The 19,667-nt window shown below is 38.7% G+C and overlaps 2 protein-coding genes across 2 annotated transcripts; both read left to right on the forward strand.

The window, feature by feature from the left end:
* The first annotated feature begins 3,688 nt into the window (after window positions 1-3,688).
* LOC103980414 (protein MIZU-KUSSEI 1-like) lies at window positions 3,689-5,044 on the forward strand. The gene has a single exon (XM_009396816.3). It carries the CDS (start codon window positions 3,967-3,969, stop codon window positions 4,747-4,749), a length of 783 nt encoding a protein of 260 aa, XP_009395091.2. The 5' UTR covers window positions 3,689-3,966; the 3' UTR covers window positions 4,750-5,044.
* A 3,428-nt stretch (window positions 5,045-8,472) lies between these two features.
* Window positions 8,473-19,164, forward strand: LOC135634572 (uncharacterized). The gene is made up of 7 exons (XM_065144949.1): window positions 8,473-8,655; window positions 8,778-8,958; window positions 10,727-10,850; window positions 11,440-11,798; window positions 16,872-18,168; window positions 18,351-18,550; window positions 18,661-19,164. Exons 1-7 carry the CDS (start codon window positions 8,570-8,572, stop codon window positions 18,733-18,735), a joined length of 2,322 nt encoding a protein of 773 aa, XP_065001021.1. The 5' UTR covers window positions 8,473-8,569; the 3' UTR covers window positions 18,736-19,164.
* Window positions 19,165-19,667: the final 503 nt, after the last annotated feature.

Below are 19,667 nucleotides of genomic sequence, written 5' to 3' on the forward strand. Positions count from 1 at the left end.
TGAGATGCAGCAAAAATCAGTCGCAAGAATATGTTGCATTCGAGAAGGGAAAACTCAAATTTTCCCTTTCCTTTACTCCATCTACTTTGCTTAGCTTTTGATCAGTTCTCTTACCATTTGAAACATAATTTCACTTGACTAATCGATTGAATGTTTTAGCCATTTTTTGAATTTATTGGTCAGGTGCATTTTGTAATATATTTGAAATGTACATTAAAAGTTAAATGCATATTTTAAATATAAATAGATATTTGATAATTTTTTTGACTTAGATGTTATATTGCAAATGCTCTGATGCTATAGCATGAGCAGAATGCTACTGTAGTTTTTCAAAAATTTAAAATATCTTATGATATTATCCATGATCATAATATTATAAATATGACTTGGTGAAAAAACTACATGATTTATGTTTTTTTATAAGGTAAAATTTTATTTATAAGATTATTTTATATTTATGTATATAATTATATATAAATAAAAGACTCCATAGCGATGCTAAATAATTGACTTGTAGAATAAGATGATCTTATCGTGACCATAACTTATGATCGAGATTTATCATGGGAATAGATTCTCTTGATATTTAGATCTTGTTTGGTGGACAATTAAAAGAGTATCATATTCAAATAAGAGATTAGTGAATTGTACTAGATACAAAATTACTATATTTAGAGAGCTTGAAAAGAATTAGAGTTATTGTACCGATAGATATAAGTCCTATAGGTTGAGATGAACTTTAGGAAATAATAATTGAAGCATTAGATGTAGAGAATGAAGACATGCTAAGAAGATGTTGTAATGCAATAAAAAAATTCCAGAATTAATTTATGATTTAGTTTGGATACATAAATGGTAGAGATCTAATCTCTCGGATGAGATCAGAAATGAAAAATGCAAAGGGGAGGATCTGATCTAAGATGTGTTAATGAAAACAATATATTTCCTCCTCTCCTGAGTCCTTCTCTCGATCATAAGTGTTGATGACACGATCAATAGAAAGATGGAAAGTAATAGACTATTATCGAGAGGTCGATCATGGATCCGAGATGCTAGTGAGTTTGACGATTAACGAGAAGGGGACAAAAACACCAATGAAGATGTTGGGTAGTAGGTATCGATACGGGCAGAGGGAATGCACACCAAGTAGAACTGAATAGCGATGGAGGATCCTTGGAGAAGTGCATCGATCACAATATGAGGTTGATAAGATCAGCAAAGTAGAGTAGATTTGCTACAGAGCATATCGCGTTAAGAGATTGATAGGGAGAAGTTGCACGTCTTCACCTTTGATGTAACGTCAAAATCCAAAAACAAAAACAGAAATCAAAGTTATAAAGCAACAATAAAATAGACTAGAAAAAGGAATAACTGTCACAAAAAATTTATCAAGATAGTGAAGAGGAGTTTTGCTTAAAATAAGAAAGCTATGATACGATGAAGAAGTAAAAAATAAAATTATGAAATGGATAATATCATTCATTCATTGTGTATTTATACAGATTTTTTAGGAGAGATTTTTCTTAATCATATAATCAAATCATATATTGATTGATCCTAAGTCCTAAATTGATCGAAGATTAAAATATGTAAAAAATTTAAAATTACTTTTCATATTAATCTCTATCATAAATTTTTATCAATTAGATTCATAATTAAATAGCACAACTAGCTTGAATAACTGTAACATGTCGGACAGGAATAATTACAAGTAATAGGGTGCTTGTAGATGGAGTTAGATTGATCTGTGCCCAATTGGTAAAAGTAATCAACTCAATCCGTGTAGCCAATGTACCATTATGAGTGAGATAAGAGAGGCGTGCGATAGATTGGCATAATAATGGTTTCCAACTTCGGGTGCAGGCGAATTAAATTCACGAGTATCAGCTAGTGAGAAGAATGGATTGCCTCTGAGTCCTACAAACTGTATCGTCGAGCAATCAATCATACATAAATCGACCAACATCCCAGCATAAGTTCTTCTGATGCTGAGGCTCTTGCAAGTTGGAGGATCTGTATATTTAGTTGCCATCTAATCTCAGACCAACTGGGAATTTTAGTTAGTATTGTGTCAACTAAATATCACCGATTTGCCAATAATATATTAGTATTTGCAATGCCGACGACGTCCTTTGACCGGATAATATGAGGCCTGCATGGCTTTTCCGTGCCGTAATCGTTCGACTCGGGAACAATTACCACCTGCTTCGCGGGTGCCTCGAGCGTCACTTGCCTTTCACTTTCTCATCATGCTTGTGTCACTGTTTGGTCAGACACTGACCCTCCTCGGCTCCACCGCTGGTTCCACCATTTTTGTTTTTTTGGGTCTGCAAATGTATCACCTTGTCCTGTGAGACATATTTTGGTATTTGTTGGTATAAACAACTTTATGTCGTGGTCTCGGAGTCGACGCGACTTGGTCGGGGGTCCGAATGACGGAGATCTCACGCGACATCCCTCGAGATCTCTCAGTGGCCGATCACGGTGGTCCGGTCGGGATGTCGCGTCGGGGGGAAAGCTTTTGCCCCGGCACCGGGAAGAGGTGACCCCGTTCTCGCACCTGCACACAGGTCGGGTCGGAAGCTCGACCCGACCCCTCCGACGATCAAGTCAGTGGATGTGAAGGGGATTTTTGTATGAAGATATGCCCCTATTCATTTAGAACTCTGGGGTATTTATAGGTAAGTTTAGTGTTACCTGATGTGCCCGCCTGTAGGAGCAGGACCGTACCTCTGATGGTGTCTGACGTCGTCGTTGGCGTTGTGTGGAGAACCGAACCGCCGTAGGGTATGGGCGAGCCTCGGTCGTCGTCCTCCTCTGTCTCGGCCAAGCGTGCGGGGTCAGGCAACAATGAAGTCGTTATCTGAGAACGGGTGACGTCGAAGCATGTCGAGTCGATATTATTGCCCTCTTCCTCGAGCATAGTGTCGTCCAGGCGTGGCTGACGTCGTGACGCGTCATATCGTCATTATTACCCTCATAAGTAATAGCAAGAAAAAGTCATGCCATCCTCTAATCATCAACGCCCTTAATTTGACTGTCAGTCTTTTCTACAAATACATAGCTCCATGTTTTATGAAAATGTTATGTTATTTAGTTTAATTTAAAGATCAATTAGAAGTCCAAGAATTGTTGAGTAATACTCTACAATTTAAAGACTAGAAACCATCTCTTGAATTGTTCGAAATCATTGCGGATAGCTCTACTCTTTGCAGGATGATGGCTCGATATTGATTTATCATTAGAGATCATGATTGATTGACGATGTATGATTACGAGATATTAGTATAAAATAATCTTTCAATCCGAAATCTTAGCTGTGAAAAGATATGTGCATTAGACATCAGATATGTTCCTCATGCGTTAACATCAGACTGCCACTACCGTGTCAAACAAACGGAAGGGGGTCAGTGGTACCGGCGGTGCTTTGTCTCCCCGACCCTGGTGGTCTACGTCCCTGTTGTGTCCTTCCCTTCCCTGCAACCTCAACTCTTTCCCATGCACCCTTCACCCGGTCAAAGCTTCTCCTGTTAAGTTCTTCTCGTCTGCCTGTCCCCACACCACGCCTCTCCCCCCATCCCAAGGCTTCCGCACCAACGGTCTCATCTCCCTTTCACTCACCTTTCTTTTCCTTGTCCATCTCTCTCTCTCTCTCTATTTTTGTTCATCGTATTCTGTATTTTCCTTCTCTGTTTTTCTCCGGAACAAAACAGTTTGCTGGGCTTTATCCTCGGCCATTCCCAGTGTGCTCCAGTCATCCCTCAGGTATTAAAAATATGGAGGCAGCGGCTGACACAAGGACTATAAACATGGAATAAATGCGCCCATCGCTCGAAAGCAGCCACAACAACAACAAGTGAATCTCTACTCTCTTCCATAATTACCATCGGAGGTCTTCCTGTTACTCCAGTCCCTTTTGTCTTCACCCGTCCGCCCTCTCTCGCACTCTGCTTCCCTCTCCCACAGATGCGGACCATCATGGCCAGAAGCCCCAGCGAGTCCTTCTCCTTCTCTAAGAGGCACTTCCAGTGGATAGCTGGCAAGGGTGGTGACGACAAAAGGCAAGAAGGAGGGAAGGCGGAGGAGGAGACGTTTACTTTCTCCACCATCGCCTCGTCTTGCGATGATAATGCGCCCATGAAGGTAGAGGTAGCTCCGCCTCCCGCGAGGAAGAAGGGGCCGTCACCGTCCGCGGCAGCGGCGGCAGTCTCTAGGTTGCGGTCGGTGCTGGCAGCGGCAATCGCCGGCAGACATCGACCGGTGGGCATCGGACCCCGCGTGACGGGCACGCTATTCGGGCACCGCCGCGGCCACGTCTACTTCGCATTCCAAGTCGATCCGCGCGCTTGCCCGGCGGTGCTGATCGAGCTCACCACGCCCACGAGCACGCTGGTCAGGGAGATGGCCTCCGGGCTGGTGCGGATCGCGCTGGAGTGCGAGCGGCGGGCCGGCGGCGGAAAGAAGCTGCTGGAGGAGCCACTGTGGCGTGCGTACTTCAACGGCAAGAAGTGCGGCTACGCGGTGCGCCGAGAGTGCGGCCCGGCGGAATGGAGGGTCTTGCGGGCGGTTGAGCCGGTGTCGACGGGCGCCGGCGTGCTCCCTGGCGACGGCGGAGCCTACGGGGAGATGATGTACATGAGGGCAAGGTTCGAGCGGGTGGTAGGTTCCAAGGACTCCGAGGCCTTCTACATGATGAATCCCGATAACAGCGCCGGCCGCGAGCTCAGCATATACCTGCTCAGAGTCTAAACAAGCTATTTCTTTCTCGGGAGGATCTTCTTGTCACTTCATTCATTGTCTTCCTCGATCTCCTTCTCACCTTCGTCTCCTACTAGTAATAATTAAGTCCTTTGTGGTTGCTCTCATCCTGGTCTGCTTATTTTCCTTCTCTTCTTCTGCTGGCAATGCTTCAGAGCATATCGGTTACGTATTTTTATCGTACGCATGTATAGGCTTTGTAATTTCACGTTCTTGGAGAAGAGGTTCGACGTAATAGAAACTCTTCATTATTATTATTATTATGGTCATTCACAATGTAATTCCATTAACCCCTGTGACTATGATGTTTTCCTATCACTGTAGTGATCATGCCTGTTGTTATAACTCGAGCATTGCTTGCAATGGCCGAGTACGGAACGATGACGCAGTGGAACACGCAAAAACCGGGAGGTGCCATGCGAGTTGTCTTTTCTAGTAGCCCAGCCTCACATAACGGGTGTGGAAGTGACAGTGGGTGACCGAGAGGAGGTACCACTCTTCCCAGTGGATGATGCCGTGATGGAACTTGAAGTGATGTGCGTGCATATTGTTTAGGGTCCATAGCTCTCCTACAGGACGAGTCAGGAAAACATTCTGCTTTGCTCTTATCTTTTTCTTTAGATTAAAGCATGCTTGGCCATCGCGTGACTACTCTCAGTATAATATTAATACCCTTAGGAGGATCGATCGGGAAACATAAGCGTTGTTGCTTGGGAATTGGAACTATCTAAATGAGTCTGTGGGTCTCTCATAATTGATGAATCTGGCAACAGGAAGCTTTGAGTGATCTCAAGGAACAATGTTTAGCTTTTGGTAAATCCCAGAAGAGAGATCTTACAAGGTGGCTTTTCACTTTAATTTGTCTCGAGAGATCCTCTCCATCTTCGATCCTTTACTTTCTGGCTTGCTCCCAGACTTTGCCTTTAAAAAATTCAGCTTTCAGGCTTAAGAAGGTCTCAATTGGCTCTTGGTGGGGAGAGAAAACCAAGAACTACTACTAAATTTGATTCTGGTGCCGGAGCAGATCCAGGAACTGCCATATTTAGACGCACAACTGACAGAAGATTAAGAAATAAGATCTATAAGGACAATGGAAAGATTGTGATGCAAATTAAAGGGAATGAAACCTTGATGATTAAGAATGGAAAGACCTCCGGATACAGGGACTACTCCAAGCTCTCTGGATCCGAAGCAATGGAATGTAGTTCTGCCACACAAGTAGAACTATGCAACTTGTGTGCACCGCAAACCCATTTCCCAAGGGAAGAGAAGACAGCAAGCACCAAAGAAACACTGCATCTGGGACCAGAGTCCTGGTTGCTTAAATCCTTAGGAGGGAGCCCCTAGACCCGGTCAAGGAAAGCGGAAAAGCTAAAGGCAAGGGGACACGATCTCTGTTGCTTTGGGAATTTGAGCTCTCGTTCAGGGTTGTCATCCCGAGGAGAGAGAGAGAGAGATTGCAGAGAGTGTTGGTGACAGCTGGGACATGGAAATTTTGGTCCGATTGCCGCATCGATCGCCGAGCCTCGGGGGGTGTGGGGGGAGGAGGAAGTCCATGAGGCTCACCTCGTCGGCTGCTGTGGTTCAAAGCTAAAGAATAAAGAGGCTTGTGATGGGAACCCTTTTCAATCTTGGCATCATGAAACTCCTATCATCGTCATTATTATCACGACAACCTTAGGAAGGAGCTTTCGCCATTAATGGCCAAACGAGATCTTGTACTGCAGTGACTTGACTTGTTTGTTGCATCCACGGCAGCAGTGTGTCAGAATGGTGTAAGAACGATGGAGACGTTAACATGAGCATGCATGAACAACGGGATATCTTGTGAAATAAAATTCATACAAAACAATGTCGTCAAATACCTATTTTGTGAGCATTTACAAATAGGAGTCATTAATCGGCCCACCTCATACCATTTATTGTACCATCGATGAATCAGACGTCTCCCGACCCAGTGGAGCATAATAATGAATTGGCATTCTCTCGCCAATCCCTTCGCCTACTGCACATTCAGTAGTTTCATACTCACAATCTCATCGCCATGTTTTTCTTTGTTAGTGTCGAAAATAATTCTTAATTTCATGTGATATTGATTTGATTCTTCATTCTAATCTTGCTTTCTTAGAAACAAACTCCACAGCAACAAGACAAAAAGAAAATGAATCAAATTCAAAGAGATTAGATGCAAATGCGTTCGTTCTTGGAGATGCCCTTCTCATCATCTTGTGCTAGAAGGATTGATTACATGAGTGATTGCCCACTGAATTTAGTCATATCACTCGAACTCTTTAAGCTTGAACTTGTTACACGCGTAGATCCGATGCTTAGTGGAAAGACAAGAGCCAAGTCAGCTCCATCAACCTCTGCTACGCAGATGAACAAAATGATGCATCATCATTGTGACATTGGACGAAGGGTCCTTTCCTAAAGCAATAGAAAATGCACCAAAGTAAAACTATTCTGCACATTTAAGTATTGGAAATGGATAAAAGATTATAACACCATGATTAGTTTCACATCGAAAATGAATAAGATTAAGATTGACTTATAAGAATTTGATGAATGTATTATTATTAATTTCAGTTTAAACATTTTGGTCAATGGTTTGGACCAAATAAAATTGATAGACCAGTTAAACCATCATGACATTGCATGATGAGGGAACGGACTACCCAACCTTTGAGTAGGAGTGAGTGTAATACCTTTGATTAGTCTCATATGGAAAGTGGACAAGATTAAGATTGATTTATAAAGGTTTGATGAGTGTACTATTATTAACTTTAGCTTAAATATTTTGATCAATGATTTAGATCAAATAAAATTAATAAGCCAATTAGCTTATGCCCGATAAAAAAATATAACTCATATACATGGAATTTCTTTAACAATCTAAAAATATTTTTGTGAAAAAGGAGTCATGAAGGCAAACTACCACCGTTTCCAAATAATAAAATAAAAAAAGCTAGCCGGAATGACTAGCTTACCTCTCGTTACAATACAATCTAGTTGTATGACGTGTGGGTTAGGTTCGGAATTACTCGATATTTATATTTGGGTTCATGTTAGGCTGACGTGTTAAGAAGTTGGAGGATTCAAATCAAGATCCTATAAATAACTTATTATTAAATAACTTAAATTTTAGGTGTAGATTTAAAATCAATTAATGTCCTTTTATGAGGACATACCTAACAAGACTTACAAAAACTATACCATGACATACCTAACAAGACTTGTATGATTCTTAAGTTAATTTGAATTCAAATGATTTAGTCAAGTACCGAATATAAAAAATGTAACTTATATTAAATAAAGTTCAATGATCAATAAATATCTTGGGGCTTTTTTTCATAGTGTATATGTGATTATTGAATCTAATATCATGGTTAATTGTCGAAATGGCTGCATACATCACTCGATCATAGGAGGATTATGGAGTCATGTGTCAAACTCAACGAATACAAGAAATGTATATATATATATATATATATATATATATATATATATATATATATATATATACATATAAATAAAAATATATATACATATATATTGTCCTAAGTTTTAATTTTCACATCCCTCACAAATGAGTTTGTTATACGTGCTAATCATGTTTAGAGTCGGAATCAGGTCGGGTTTACGGATGAGTCGATCCGGGCCAAATCATCATATTTATATCCGCTATCGGACCCGAACCCTGGCGACCTCTGTGCCCACGGCGTCGCCTGGAAGGAAGAGGAAGAAGATAGAAGAGCGTCAAAGAGGGGATCCTTCGGTCGTTCTCTTTCTGGTCTCTTCCGAGCGAGCATCGATGACGGCGGGCGATCCCGAGAAGCGGCTTCAAAATGTCATGGACAAGCTCTACCGTGCGCCCAAACCCAAACCCTCTCTCCCCAGGTCTCTTCCACCCGAAACCCTAGAAAAGATCTTACAATTTTTTTTTCCTTATGTTTATTGAAATACTAGTGAGTCGATCCTGATCGGGGTTTTGCTTGTGGTGTGGTGGCGGTGGGAGCCAGTGGCAAGAGAGCGGAATCGGGTTGGACAGGGAGCTTCGAGAAGGGAATGAGGGTTCCGGCCGTGGCGGCAGCGTCGATGGGGCCCCTCGGGCCGGCTCCGCCATGCCGGCCGTGGGATCGAGGGGATCTCATGAGGAGATTGGCTACGTTCAAGGCCATGACTTGGTTCGGAAAGCCCAAGGTTTGGATTTTCTGTTTTTTTTATTCTCTTCCCGATGAAAACTATTTCTTTTTAGTTTTATACATTACACTGGTCATATTTGCTGCTAATGATGTTTTATTTGAGCACATTTACAATTACATAAGTAATGGATAAGTGGAAGTTTGGGGCTTAATTTTCTCTTCGCTACTTTTGGATTTCTGCATATTAAATTTCGAATTTTAGAGACAGATATGCTATTTTAGTTTCTTGATGATTCCTTGTATAAGGAAAAAAATCATTTTATATGGCTAGGAAGTGGATTTTTCTTCTTGAAAAACTAGGAAATCATTTCGTGTAGTTATGGAATTATTGTAAGAAAAAAGATGTCTATAATTTGAGTTGAAAAATAAAAAAAAACAATGGACAAGGAACAATGATTTTCCTGTTTAGGAATCTAAAGTTTTAGGTTTGACATTTAAGAAATAGAATTGGCATCTTCCTTTTTTATTGAAAAATTCTCATTTGACTTCTTTTATTTGGATGGATTGTGCATTTTGATTCTGACACTATTGATGATTCTTAATTGAGTCTGAAATTTCAAACAAGTAATGACCTTGTGCTGTTGGAAAATCAGGGGCTTAAATGCCTCAACTAAATAATATGATGTCAAAAAGTGGATGTATATGAACAGATGTCTAGCACTGTAGAAACAAGGGTTAGATGTGGAAATCTTTTTGGGAAGTTTACTAACATGACACCCTACTTTAGTCCCACATCAGAAGTGAGAGGAAATTCGAGTTGATTTATGCGATTGGAGTGGGTCCATTATCATAACACTTGGGTTTAAGTATTTTGGTTTAGTGATTTAGGCTCATCAAGTTAATGTGTTAGGCATGGGCTGTCATATCGTGTCAACTGGTGCTATCGATCATTGTGCAAATTGGTACAAACCAATCGGTCTTGACATATGTATGTCGGTACACTGTGTTGGTACGTTGATACATATCAATTTTTGAAAAGATTGAAAATGATTGAAAATTAAAACAAATAATTTTTAGTGTTCTCAATCCTAGTTTAATGGTTTTTTATTATATTTAAATGAGAATAGAGTAGATATAAGGCATAAAGGAATAGAAATTCTAGATTACACAGATGAGAAAGACACTAATCATCCTTAACAAGCTCTGATTAGGCCTGAATTATGAAAACCACTATTCTTCAGTCTTAACAGTCTATGAAAATCAAATAAGAACTTCTCTCAATTTTTTGAATTGGACTTAAAATTTGTAGGAAAGAAAGGTATATTGACGGACTTATACGTATCGTCTGGTACGGACGGTATTATTTGAAATTAAAATCCTTGGTATATACTGTAGTATCTTCGAAGTTGTACTACTGGAGTTTTGGTGGAATTGTTAATGGGTCGTTACATTTAATACAAGCAATGAGACATATATTCTATATCTCTTTTTATTGATTCTAATAGCATTAAGAAAATAAAAGAAAAATAAATTACTTACCAAAAGAAAAAGGAGGTGTGCATTATAGTTGTTAGAAGCAGTTTCTTTCATGTATTGCCTGTGCTTTCAAAATTCAGTTTTAATTTTTGAAGCAACCAGATATACATGGTGGCTAAATCATATTGGACTTGTGCACATTTCTTTGATTTGAAAAGTCTGGAAGCTTGTAGGTTTAGCAGCTTTCACAAGATATTTCTCATCTTTTATTTACATGTAATTTGTTTTCTACATTCTCTTTTATTACCTTTATTAGTTGAATCTTTATTGAAACTTTTTCTCTTCTCCAGGCAATTAGTCCTGTAAATTGTGCAAGGAGAGGTTGGATAAATGTGGAAATGGATGTCATAGCATGTGAGGCATGTGGAGCACGACTCCTCTTTGCAACTCCTTCTTCATGGCCATTGCAACAAGGTTTGTATGCTTTCTATTATCATTCCATGGTTTACAATTGCAGTAATGCATCTTGGCATGGGTTTTAAATCTCGGCTCAGTACTAATGTTGGTCCTTGGTTGACCAGTGTGATATCAGTATATATGATGGTGTCCTGAACTTTACTGCTTGATATTATTGAAGAAAAAAATTTTTAATGAAAAAATATGAATACTGAGGAGCACGATAGTATAATAAGGTTTTGGTCAGATAAGAAAATATTGACTGGTACATACTAGTTCAACTGATATTTGAAACTATGCATCCTGGACTGTAATAATAATTGAGTCAGTTTCAAAATCTTCATGCTTTAATCTTTCCCTTAACAAATTAAAAGATCACTGAGGTGAATCTTTTGACTCGCAATTCTAGATTTACAGTTTATGTCCATGTTGTTCTTTATTTTGGTTATTAGACATGTATGGTATGTCTTGTGGAACTCTCATTATTGTTGAAATATCATGTCTAGCAGGTATAAATATTATATATAGTCATCAAAATATTGATTTCTATAGTGTTCTTTTTCACTCCCAAATTTTCTGATGGTGTTTCAACTACTTGTTAATCTAGTTGAGAAGGCTGCTGCTGTATTCAGCTTGAAACTTGATAATGGGCATAAGCTTTTGTGTCCCTGGATCGACAATGCATGTGATGAGGCATTAACTCTGTTCCCTCCTTCACCTCCTCATGCTTTATTGGAGAGCTATCGTGAACGTTCTCTTGCACTCCTGAAGCTCTCTGCCCTCCCTGTGATTTCATCCTCAGCCATTAATTACATGAAAACGAAAAGTCCTCAGTTAGAAAACTTCCTCTCAGAGTCATCTGATTACCCAATTAACTTGAGCAAGGGTATTAAGATTGTTGATAGTTCAATATGCAAGGACATGGATGGTGGCTATGGAACTGTTACAGCTGATTTATTTGACCAGGTTTGCTTCCTTGTACAGTTTCCTTTACGGCTCAAACTAAGAGCATCTTATTCTGCAATTGTTCTTTTTATATGCTACATGTCTGATAGTTGCAGTTCTAGAACTTTGAAGCTTTTATTTTCTTTTACTAACTTCGCTTAGCTAAATCTTATGCTTGCTATGATAACATCTTAAATTATTTTGATTTTGGACATTGCTATAAGATCTCTAATGAGAACATATGGATTATTTTGTTTGAAAACCAATTTATACCTCAAATAACAAAAGTTTGTTTGGAACCTACCTCATCTAGTGGTGTACTAATATTAAGATGTGTTGCCTTTTTAGATGGAATGTTTAAGAAGATGGAATAGACAAATTTTGCACGCTTGAAGGGAAATTTTATTGTTAAAGATATTAAAATGAATGTGAAATTAGCCATATTTGGTTACTTAGTTTCATAGAAATGTATTTTGCCATAAATATTAATTTTGTAATTCTCAAAGGATCATAATTGGATTTAAGACTAACAGTGGTCCATATTGGTTGAATTTGCTGAATTGTATTGTGCAATTGGTTTTTCTCTCTCACTCCCTATAGACAATCAAAACTTGACCCAAATAGGTGGACTCTGAATATTGAACAGAAATCGGCTAGAAATTGAATCAACTTAATTAGTTGAACACTTCCATGGATCAGTGGGGTTTTGTAAAAAGTTGGCCCATATTGGTAGGATATATAATTCACTGTAGGATTGGTCAATTCTGATTGTTCAGCTGACCTAACTTCAAATAGACTTGGGATATGCTAATCACAAACCATTTTTTGGAATCATATTAGCAAAACATAGGCTAGCTAGCCTGATTAATAGTACTTGGGTTTTTTGAACACTATCTTGATTTTCTATAAAGTAAATATTAGTGGCCAAATGGATGAGGCTCACTCCACTCAAGAAGCTGGGAATGTTCGAACATCAGAAGCCTTACCAACATCTAGGAGGCTTTTTCCATGATTTGATGGCCTAATGTCCAGTAGTGATGGAAGGCCAGGGAGCCATCTTACTGTTTCACCAACCATCAACCTTAAACTGAAGTATGAAAGACGAAAAGGTGCTATGATTTCTCAAGTGCTTTTTTTTTGGTAAATTTGAAATCATGATTTATACCTTTGGCATCCATTATGTGAGACTAGTGTATTCATTAATTTTTACTAACAAGATAGATATAGTGTGTGTATTCCTTGTTGATTGTTCATCACTTCATCGTGGGAGAGTTCACATGCCTTTTGAAACAAATGCAGTAATTCAAAGGGTTTAGACTTTTATCAGTTTATGTGAGGTTTTTCGTTGGTGCATGCTTATGAGTAAAATTGTTCAGCTATAGATTATTATTTTATTCTGTGGTGTACTGCACTTTTTTGTTATTTTGCATTTTTTATTCAAGTTTGTCTAGTTTTGTTTCCTTAAAATGAAACAAAATTACTTGTTTGCATTATATGAAAGAGCTTGTTTTATCTTGTTTCAAGTCAGCTTTTTCTTTTTTAGATGTTATTTTGTGAGATAAAATATATCTGTCTTGTAAAACAAAGATATCACTTGTGTTATTTGGATTTTGCAAGCAAAGGGGGTGGTAGTTTTAGATAGTACATATTCGACCCAGGATGTGTGCAAGTCGTTTAAATTATAGCAGAGAGAATTTCAATTTTTCGAAATAAAAGTAGTTGTTGGATGGAGAATATAATCCTGAACTATAAATATCTTGATTTTGTTCAACTGACATGATTTACTTTTAAGTACTTATTTGTAGTCTTATTTCATTGGCTTATCTACTATTTATTTATTATTTTTCTTACCACAGTTGTTACTTGCTTCTTCTGCCAGCAAAGTGTTCAAGTATAAAAACATTTGTTGTGAAAGCCTAAAATTATGTTGATATCTGCTCTTTGAGCTTAGTCTATTGTCATTGACTTGGATATGTTATTACTCTGGCTGAAACAAATGGAATTCCTCAGTTTTTGGGTTTTCATCAGTTTGTGTGATATCAATTTTTTAGTGTCTGATGCAAAGTTTCAACCTGGTCTATTCAAATTTGTAGTTTTCTCTTATGTACATCAATTATTTTAGACAAGGTCTGCCATACCAAAATGTACCATCCGGTACCGCTACAGTGCTACTGTAGTGCTGCTGTAGCACTGTAGCAGTACTACAGTATAAAAATATAAAATTATTCGGCACACCAGGGTGTACCGCTCGGTACACCCTGATGTACCGCCCGATACACTGGTACCGTACCATACCGAGCTCGGGTCGAAACGCTGGTACGGTACGATATGGCGAACCTTGATTTTAGATTTAGAAAGTCACTGTATGATGTTGATGAGAAAAACCAAATCTTAACTCATTAGAGCATTAGAGTTGTCATTTGGCATTGAAAAAATTACTTATTTTTTCTAGAAACTGAGGCTTTTAGTGGTTATTAACTTGAAACAGCTATGTTGGCCTATTACATGATAGACTTTCTAGATAACCATTTGATTCAAATTGTTCCGACTTTGAGCAACAAAACACATGTATAACATAGATGTTAAAGAGCATAAATTAGAATATCAATAATTCAACATGTATATAAATACAAATTAAAATTTGGCAAAACACAACTATAATTGGGATAAATACATGATTTTTATATTATTAGAACTTATATAATGTAATTGGAAACTTATTATGAAGAAGATATATAAGACAAATAAAAATTTTTGAAGCTATAATTAAGATGATTGATACACAAGGAAATAATCTAAAGTATTAGAAGAAGAATCAAATTGTAAGCAAGGTCTGCAATTTCGTACCGTATCAGAGTTTCGACGTTCGCTCGGTACGGTACGAAACTCAGCGAACGTCGAAACTGTATACCGAGCGGTATACCGCTCGCTGTGTATATATATATATGTATATATGTATATATGTATATAAGATTATATATTTATATATATATTATTTAAAAGGCGATGTCGCATCGCCTTGGCGACGTCACCTTTTCCTTCCCCACGTGGGGCGACGTCGCCTCGTTTATATATATTTATATAATATGAAAAAGGCGACGTCGTCGAACGTCGCCGTTTTCTAAAATATTTGTATATATATATATATATATATATTATTATTATTATTATTTTTTTTTCCGCCCGGTAGCGGGCGGTCTGCGTACCGGTATGTCGTCGGACCAGTACGTACCGACATACCGGGTGATATCATTCGGTATTGCCTACCTTGATTGTAAGCATCAAATTATAGGAGAATACTAAGATTAACTTGTATACAAAAATATGCTAGGTAGCTTAGCCGATAAATACTCTTAGATCTAAGGTTTTTAATTTCGATGTGTACCGCCCGGTACGAGCGGTATGTATCGATCCGAGAGCTTCTCGGCACGTGGACCACCTGTTATTGGGCGGCACCAAAGTTTTGACCCCGTATCGGCGAAAGCCGAAAGCTTGGTCTTCCAGCATGCAAATGCAGGGAACACCGATGCAAGCATAGTCCTGTCGTCAAATTCTCGACCCAAATTGCAATGGCGGAGAATATTAATTGCAAGAAAAAGGGGATCAAATCCAAGGTAGAGAAAGAAGACCGAGGTTGAGGAGAGATTGTTGCGGCAACGTCGGAAGGAGCCCCATCGATCGACTATAGGGTGTGGAGATGCTGTCGCACGACGACGATGACGAGAAGTGGTTGGCAGAGGGCATCGTCGGCATCCAGCACAATGCCTTCTACATGCACCGTGCCTTGGTTGGAACCCAATCCCATTACGATGCCCTAATTGCTAAACCTAACCTTCACTATTTGCCCAACGTTGTTCTGCTTCTCGTCTGACCTCTATCTCCTATCCTGTGCTAGGATTCCAATGACTTGAAGAATACGCTTAGGTACTCGGTGCAGATGCTATCAGAGCTACAGACCTCTTTGCTCTCCCCGTACAAATACTATGAGCTCTGTGAGTTGGGATATCTATTTGATCTTGCTTGTAGTGAATGTTGCTTGTGTAGAAGCTAGATCTTAATATGTTTCTTTTCCAGGGACTAGGAAGATATGTGGGCCTTTCAAGTATTTTCAAAGGGTTTTCAGCTATTTTAGGCGTACCGGTATGCCCTAACATACCGTTGGTACGTACCATACCGAGCAAGGCTCGGTACGGACCGAAATTGTGCACCTTGCTTGGATCATTGCAAGATCGTGGGTTAGAAATTTGCCTTCACCACCTATCATTTGCACTATATATATATATATATATATATAAACAAAATATATGATTTGATAAACAAATGGCAAAGGCAAAATATGATTTGGAGCTGAGGTCCCTGTTTTAAACTATTATACTAAAACAGTGGTTTCATGATGGATGCATAGCCTCCTATACATACTTTTAATTCATAGGCAACTAAATTTCATGCACATCTGTCACAGTTTTTTGGTTCATTATGTTAGGTACATTACTTCTGTGATCCTATTCAGATTAATCATCTAAAAACTAGTTAACAAGACTGATTGCAAGTAAACCTAGTAGATCAATATTAATAAGGCTGCATGCGTTGATCCTGCCTATACACCAGATTGGCAAGAGTCTCATGCATTGCTTCACCCTTTAAGTGGCAATTCATGTTTCTCTCAACCTCGAGGTCATGGGTCAATACCTAACAAGGCAGTTTAGGGTGAGCACATTGAATCCAAAGGAAGATATGTACTTTTTGTTGCCAAGTCAGCAGGGGCATGTACCCATCCAGGCCCTCGTGACTCTGCCAACGGTGATAGGCATGATAACTTATATTTAACAACCTTGTTTTGGGACAACTTTTCGAAGTTCATTTAAAATAGTCCCATGGGTTATAAAGCGTTCAATTCCTTGGTTCAAAGCTCATTGTTTTTCTTTGCATTTAGAGAGTAAGAGGTATTAAGGTTTTCTATTGCTTTCTGGTTTCTTCTGTGTTTCATTTTGCTTTCTGAATCCTTTATCACTGGCTTGTTAGGCTTTAGACAAATACATGAAATTTCTGGGTCTTCAAATGCTGAGATTTAGATGTGTTCACATAAAATTGCAGGTTTGGAAAATTATTTGCCTGTGTGGGTGGGAACCTAGGCTACTTCCATATGTTGTTGACTGTGAAGACCGATCAGATCTGTTGGGAGAAAATTCTCCTCCATCAAAATCATCACCACCGATACACCATGAACAGAAAGATGGTCTAACCATTTACTCGAGTGGAATTGGTGATATTGTGTCGAGAAGTACTGGTGTTACTAATGATGACTATGATCCTGCATCTGTTGTCTTAGACTGCAGATTTTGTGGTGCTTGTGTGGCATTATGGGCTTTTGCAACTGTTCGACGCCCTTTAGAACTTTACACCATAGTTTCAGATTCCAGTAATCAAAATGAAGCAACCACTTCCAGAGTTCTAGTTTGTAAAACGGAAGCTTCTGGAGCTGTTAATTTGGACTTGGGGACTTATGATTCTAGTAAAGGAGATACTGATACTTGCCATGGTGGTTCAGCAATGAAAGAAAAATCACTAGGTTCGAATTTGTCAATTGCCGGTGGTCCTCCACCAAGAAGACAAAATTTCCAACCACGAGTTTCTTTTCCCATTGTTAGCCGACATTTAAGAACTGAACTCAGTTCACACAGAAACTGTGTATCACTTGAATATTCATGCGAGAACCAAGTAAATAATGAGTGTTTACAAGTAGAAAGTGATCCATCTTGGCTTCAAAATGATACAGGTGGGGCTCTTGTTAGATCACATAGTCGAGGATTGTTGAAGCGCAAAAGAAGTGAAAATGAAAGTTTGTTTAGAGATGGTGATGCTAATGCTCTATCCCAACTGGACAAAGATATTCATGGTGCAAGCATTACTGGTGGTGGCAGTGCCTCCATGGGTGGGAAGGAAATCATTGAGCATGAAGCTAACTTGCTGCGTCAGGACAGTAATCTTCAAAACCAAGAAGTTGACACTCAAAATACATTAGAGGTTACCCATGGAGATAAAAAGGATGCTGAGAGAGGAGAGGTATCCCATGAGATAGCAGAGGGTGGAGGGGAAACTACAACTACAAATGCTCTCCTCACCATTAAGAATCTTGATGACACAGAAACTAAATCTGCCACTGAAAAAGCAGACATCTGCAGTAAATCCAGCAATGAGACAATACATCATGGTGGAATATCAAACAACCATGGTGACTCTACTACCTCTGCTTCAGATATTGATGCAGTTTTATCTATTAATTGTGTAAATGCAGAAAAAGGTGAAAAGGATTGTGATGTTAAGATGAATATAGACAATCTAACTAGCAAAGGATTATGTTTCAAAAATGGAGATGCAAATGACACAGTTGGTGAGAATCTTTTTTCATATTATTAATATTATTTTTATTTAAATTGTTTCAAGTTATTTAATCATTTGTTAGATAACTACTAAATCATTTCTTCCTCCTATGACAATTTGTGTTGGTGCTGATTTTGTATTTGTGATGCTTCTTAAGCATGAATTTAAATGGTGTTTTTTTGTGTGATTTAGAGAAGGAATCGACACGAATGCTGTATAATAGAACCAGCCAGTTTGATCCAATCAGGCGACACAGGCCCTACTGCCCCTGGGTTGCTCCGGATGATGGTGAAGCTGTGCCTGGGTGGAAACTGACTCTCTCTGCTGTGGTTCATCACAAGAAGGATTCTTCTCTTGCAAGTTTAGAGACCTCATCAACCCTGCTTGATGACGTAATACATTTGTTTTTTTTTAGTGTTAATTAATCAATGCTTTGCATATTGTTTTCTGGGTATAGAAGCTGAAGACAATTGCATACTCATACTTATTTTACATATTGCAGATGGATGATCCCATTGTTTCAGTGCGGAAGCTATTTTCATCCCCATCCCCAAAAAGGTTGAAGGGTAGCCGTTGATAGCTTAAAGAGGCATGAGCCCAAACATATGAACTGAAAACTGCACTACTAGCAGAATGAGGATGCACTTAATGACTTCCAATCAGAGCTGCTCAAGTTGCCAGTGCAAGTACTTATGTCAACCTATGTGCCAATATCATTTTGATATCTCACACACACACTCTCTCTCTCTCTCTCTCTCAAGATGAAAATAAGCTTCAGATGAGAGGGATGTTGTAGTAGAATTGAAGGTGTGGTTTCTGAACCAGTGAAGAACATTCTTCGAGGTGAGATGAGCTTGGAGGATGCATGTACAGAGAATGTAGGTAATGAAGTCTCTTACATTGAAACAGTGTTTGTCACCCTTTGGACCATAAAGGATACTTATTTTTCGGCGCTCGTTTCAGCAACTGCTTTAATGATTATGTATATAACCAGCATAGTTTTTTTGTTCTGCTGTTAGCTACTTGTTTTGTTTGTGAGCTTTCTGAGATTCTCTTGGGAGTCTTCCCTCGGTACGGGTTTGTGTGCCCTCAGATCAGGAGGAATTGTGGACATGCAACAATTCAAGAATTTGTAGGTCATTTTGTTTATTATCAGTAAAAAATTGAGGAAAATTGTGTGAAATCTCGAACAGGAGCTAGTGATGAGTTGTTGAGCATTTTGAATGGATGATCTTAATATTCGAATCCGTAAACATTTTTAAGCTAATTCTTTGCATTTGATCCAAAGGGTTATTCGTATCATTTCAGTTGCAGTTCTGAGTTAGAGATTTTGGGACAATCTTATATTACTTTCGGGAGTTAGATTTTTTAGTATCTCGATTTTTAGATTTAAAAAATTTATATTAATATTTTTATAAATATAAAAAAATATTTGATTTTATTTATTCTTAATTTTATCGATGAAAATAAGATGATTGATTTTGTCCATGATAAAATGTTAAATGTCGA

Source organism: Musa acuminata, chromosome BXJ3-4 (genome assembly GCF_036884655.1).
Source record: "Musa acuminata AAA Group cultivar baxijiao chromosome BXJ3-4, Cavendish_Baxijiao_AAA, whole genome shotgun sequence".
Classification (NCBI taxonomy): domain Eukaryota; kingdom Viridiplantae; phylum Streptophyta; class Magnoliopsida; order Zingiberales; family Musaceae; genus Musa; species Musa acuminata.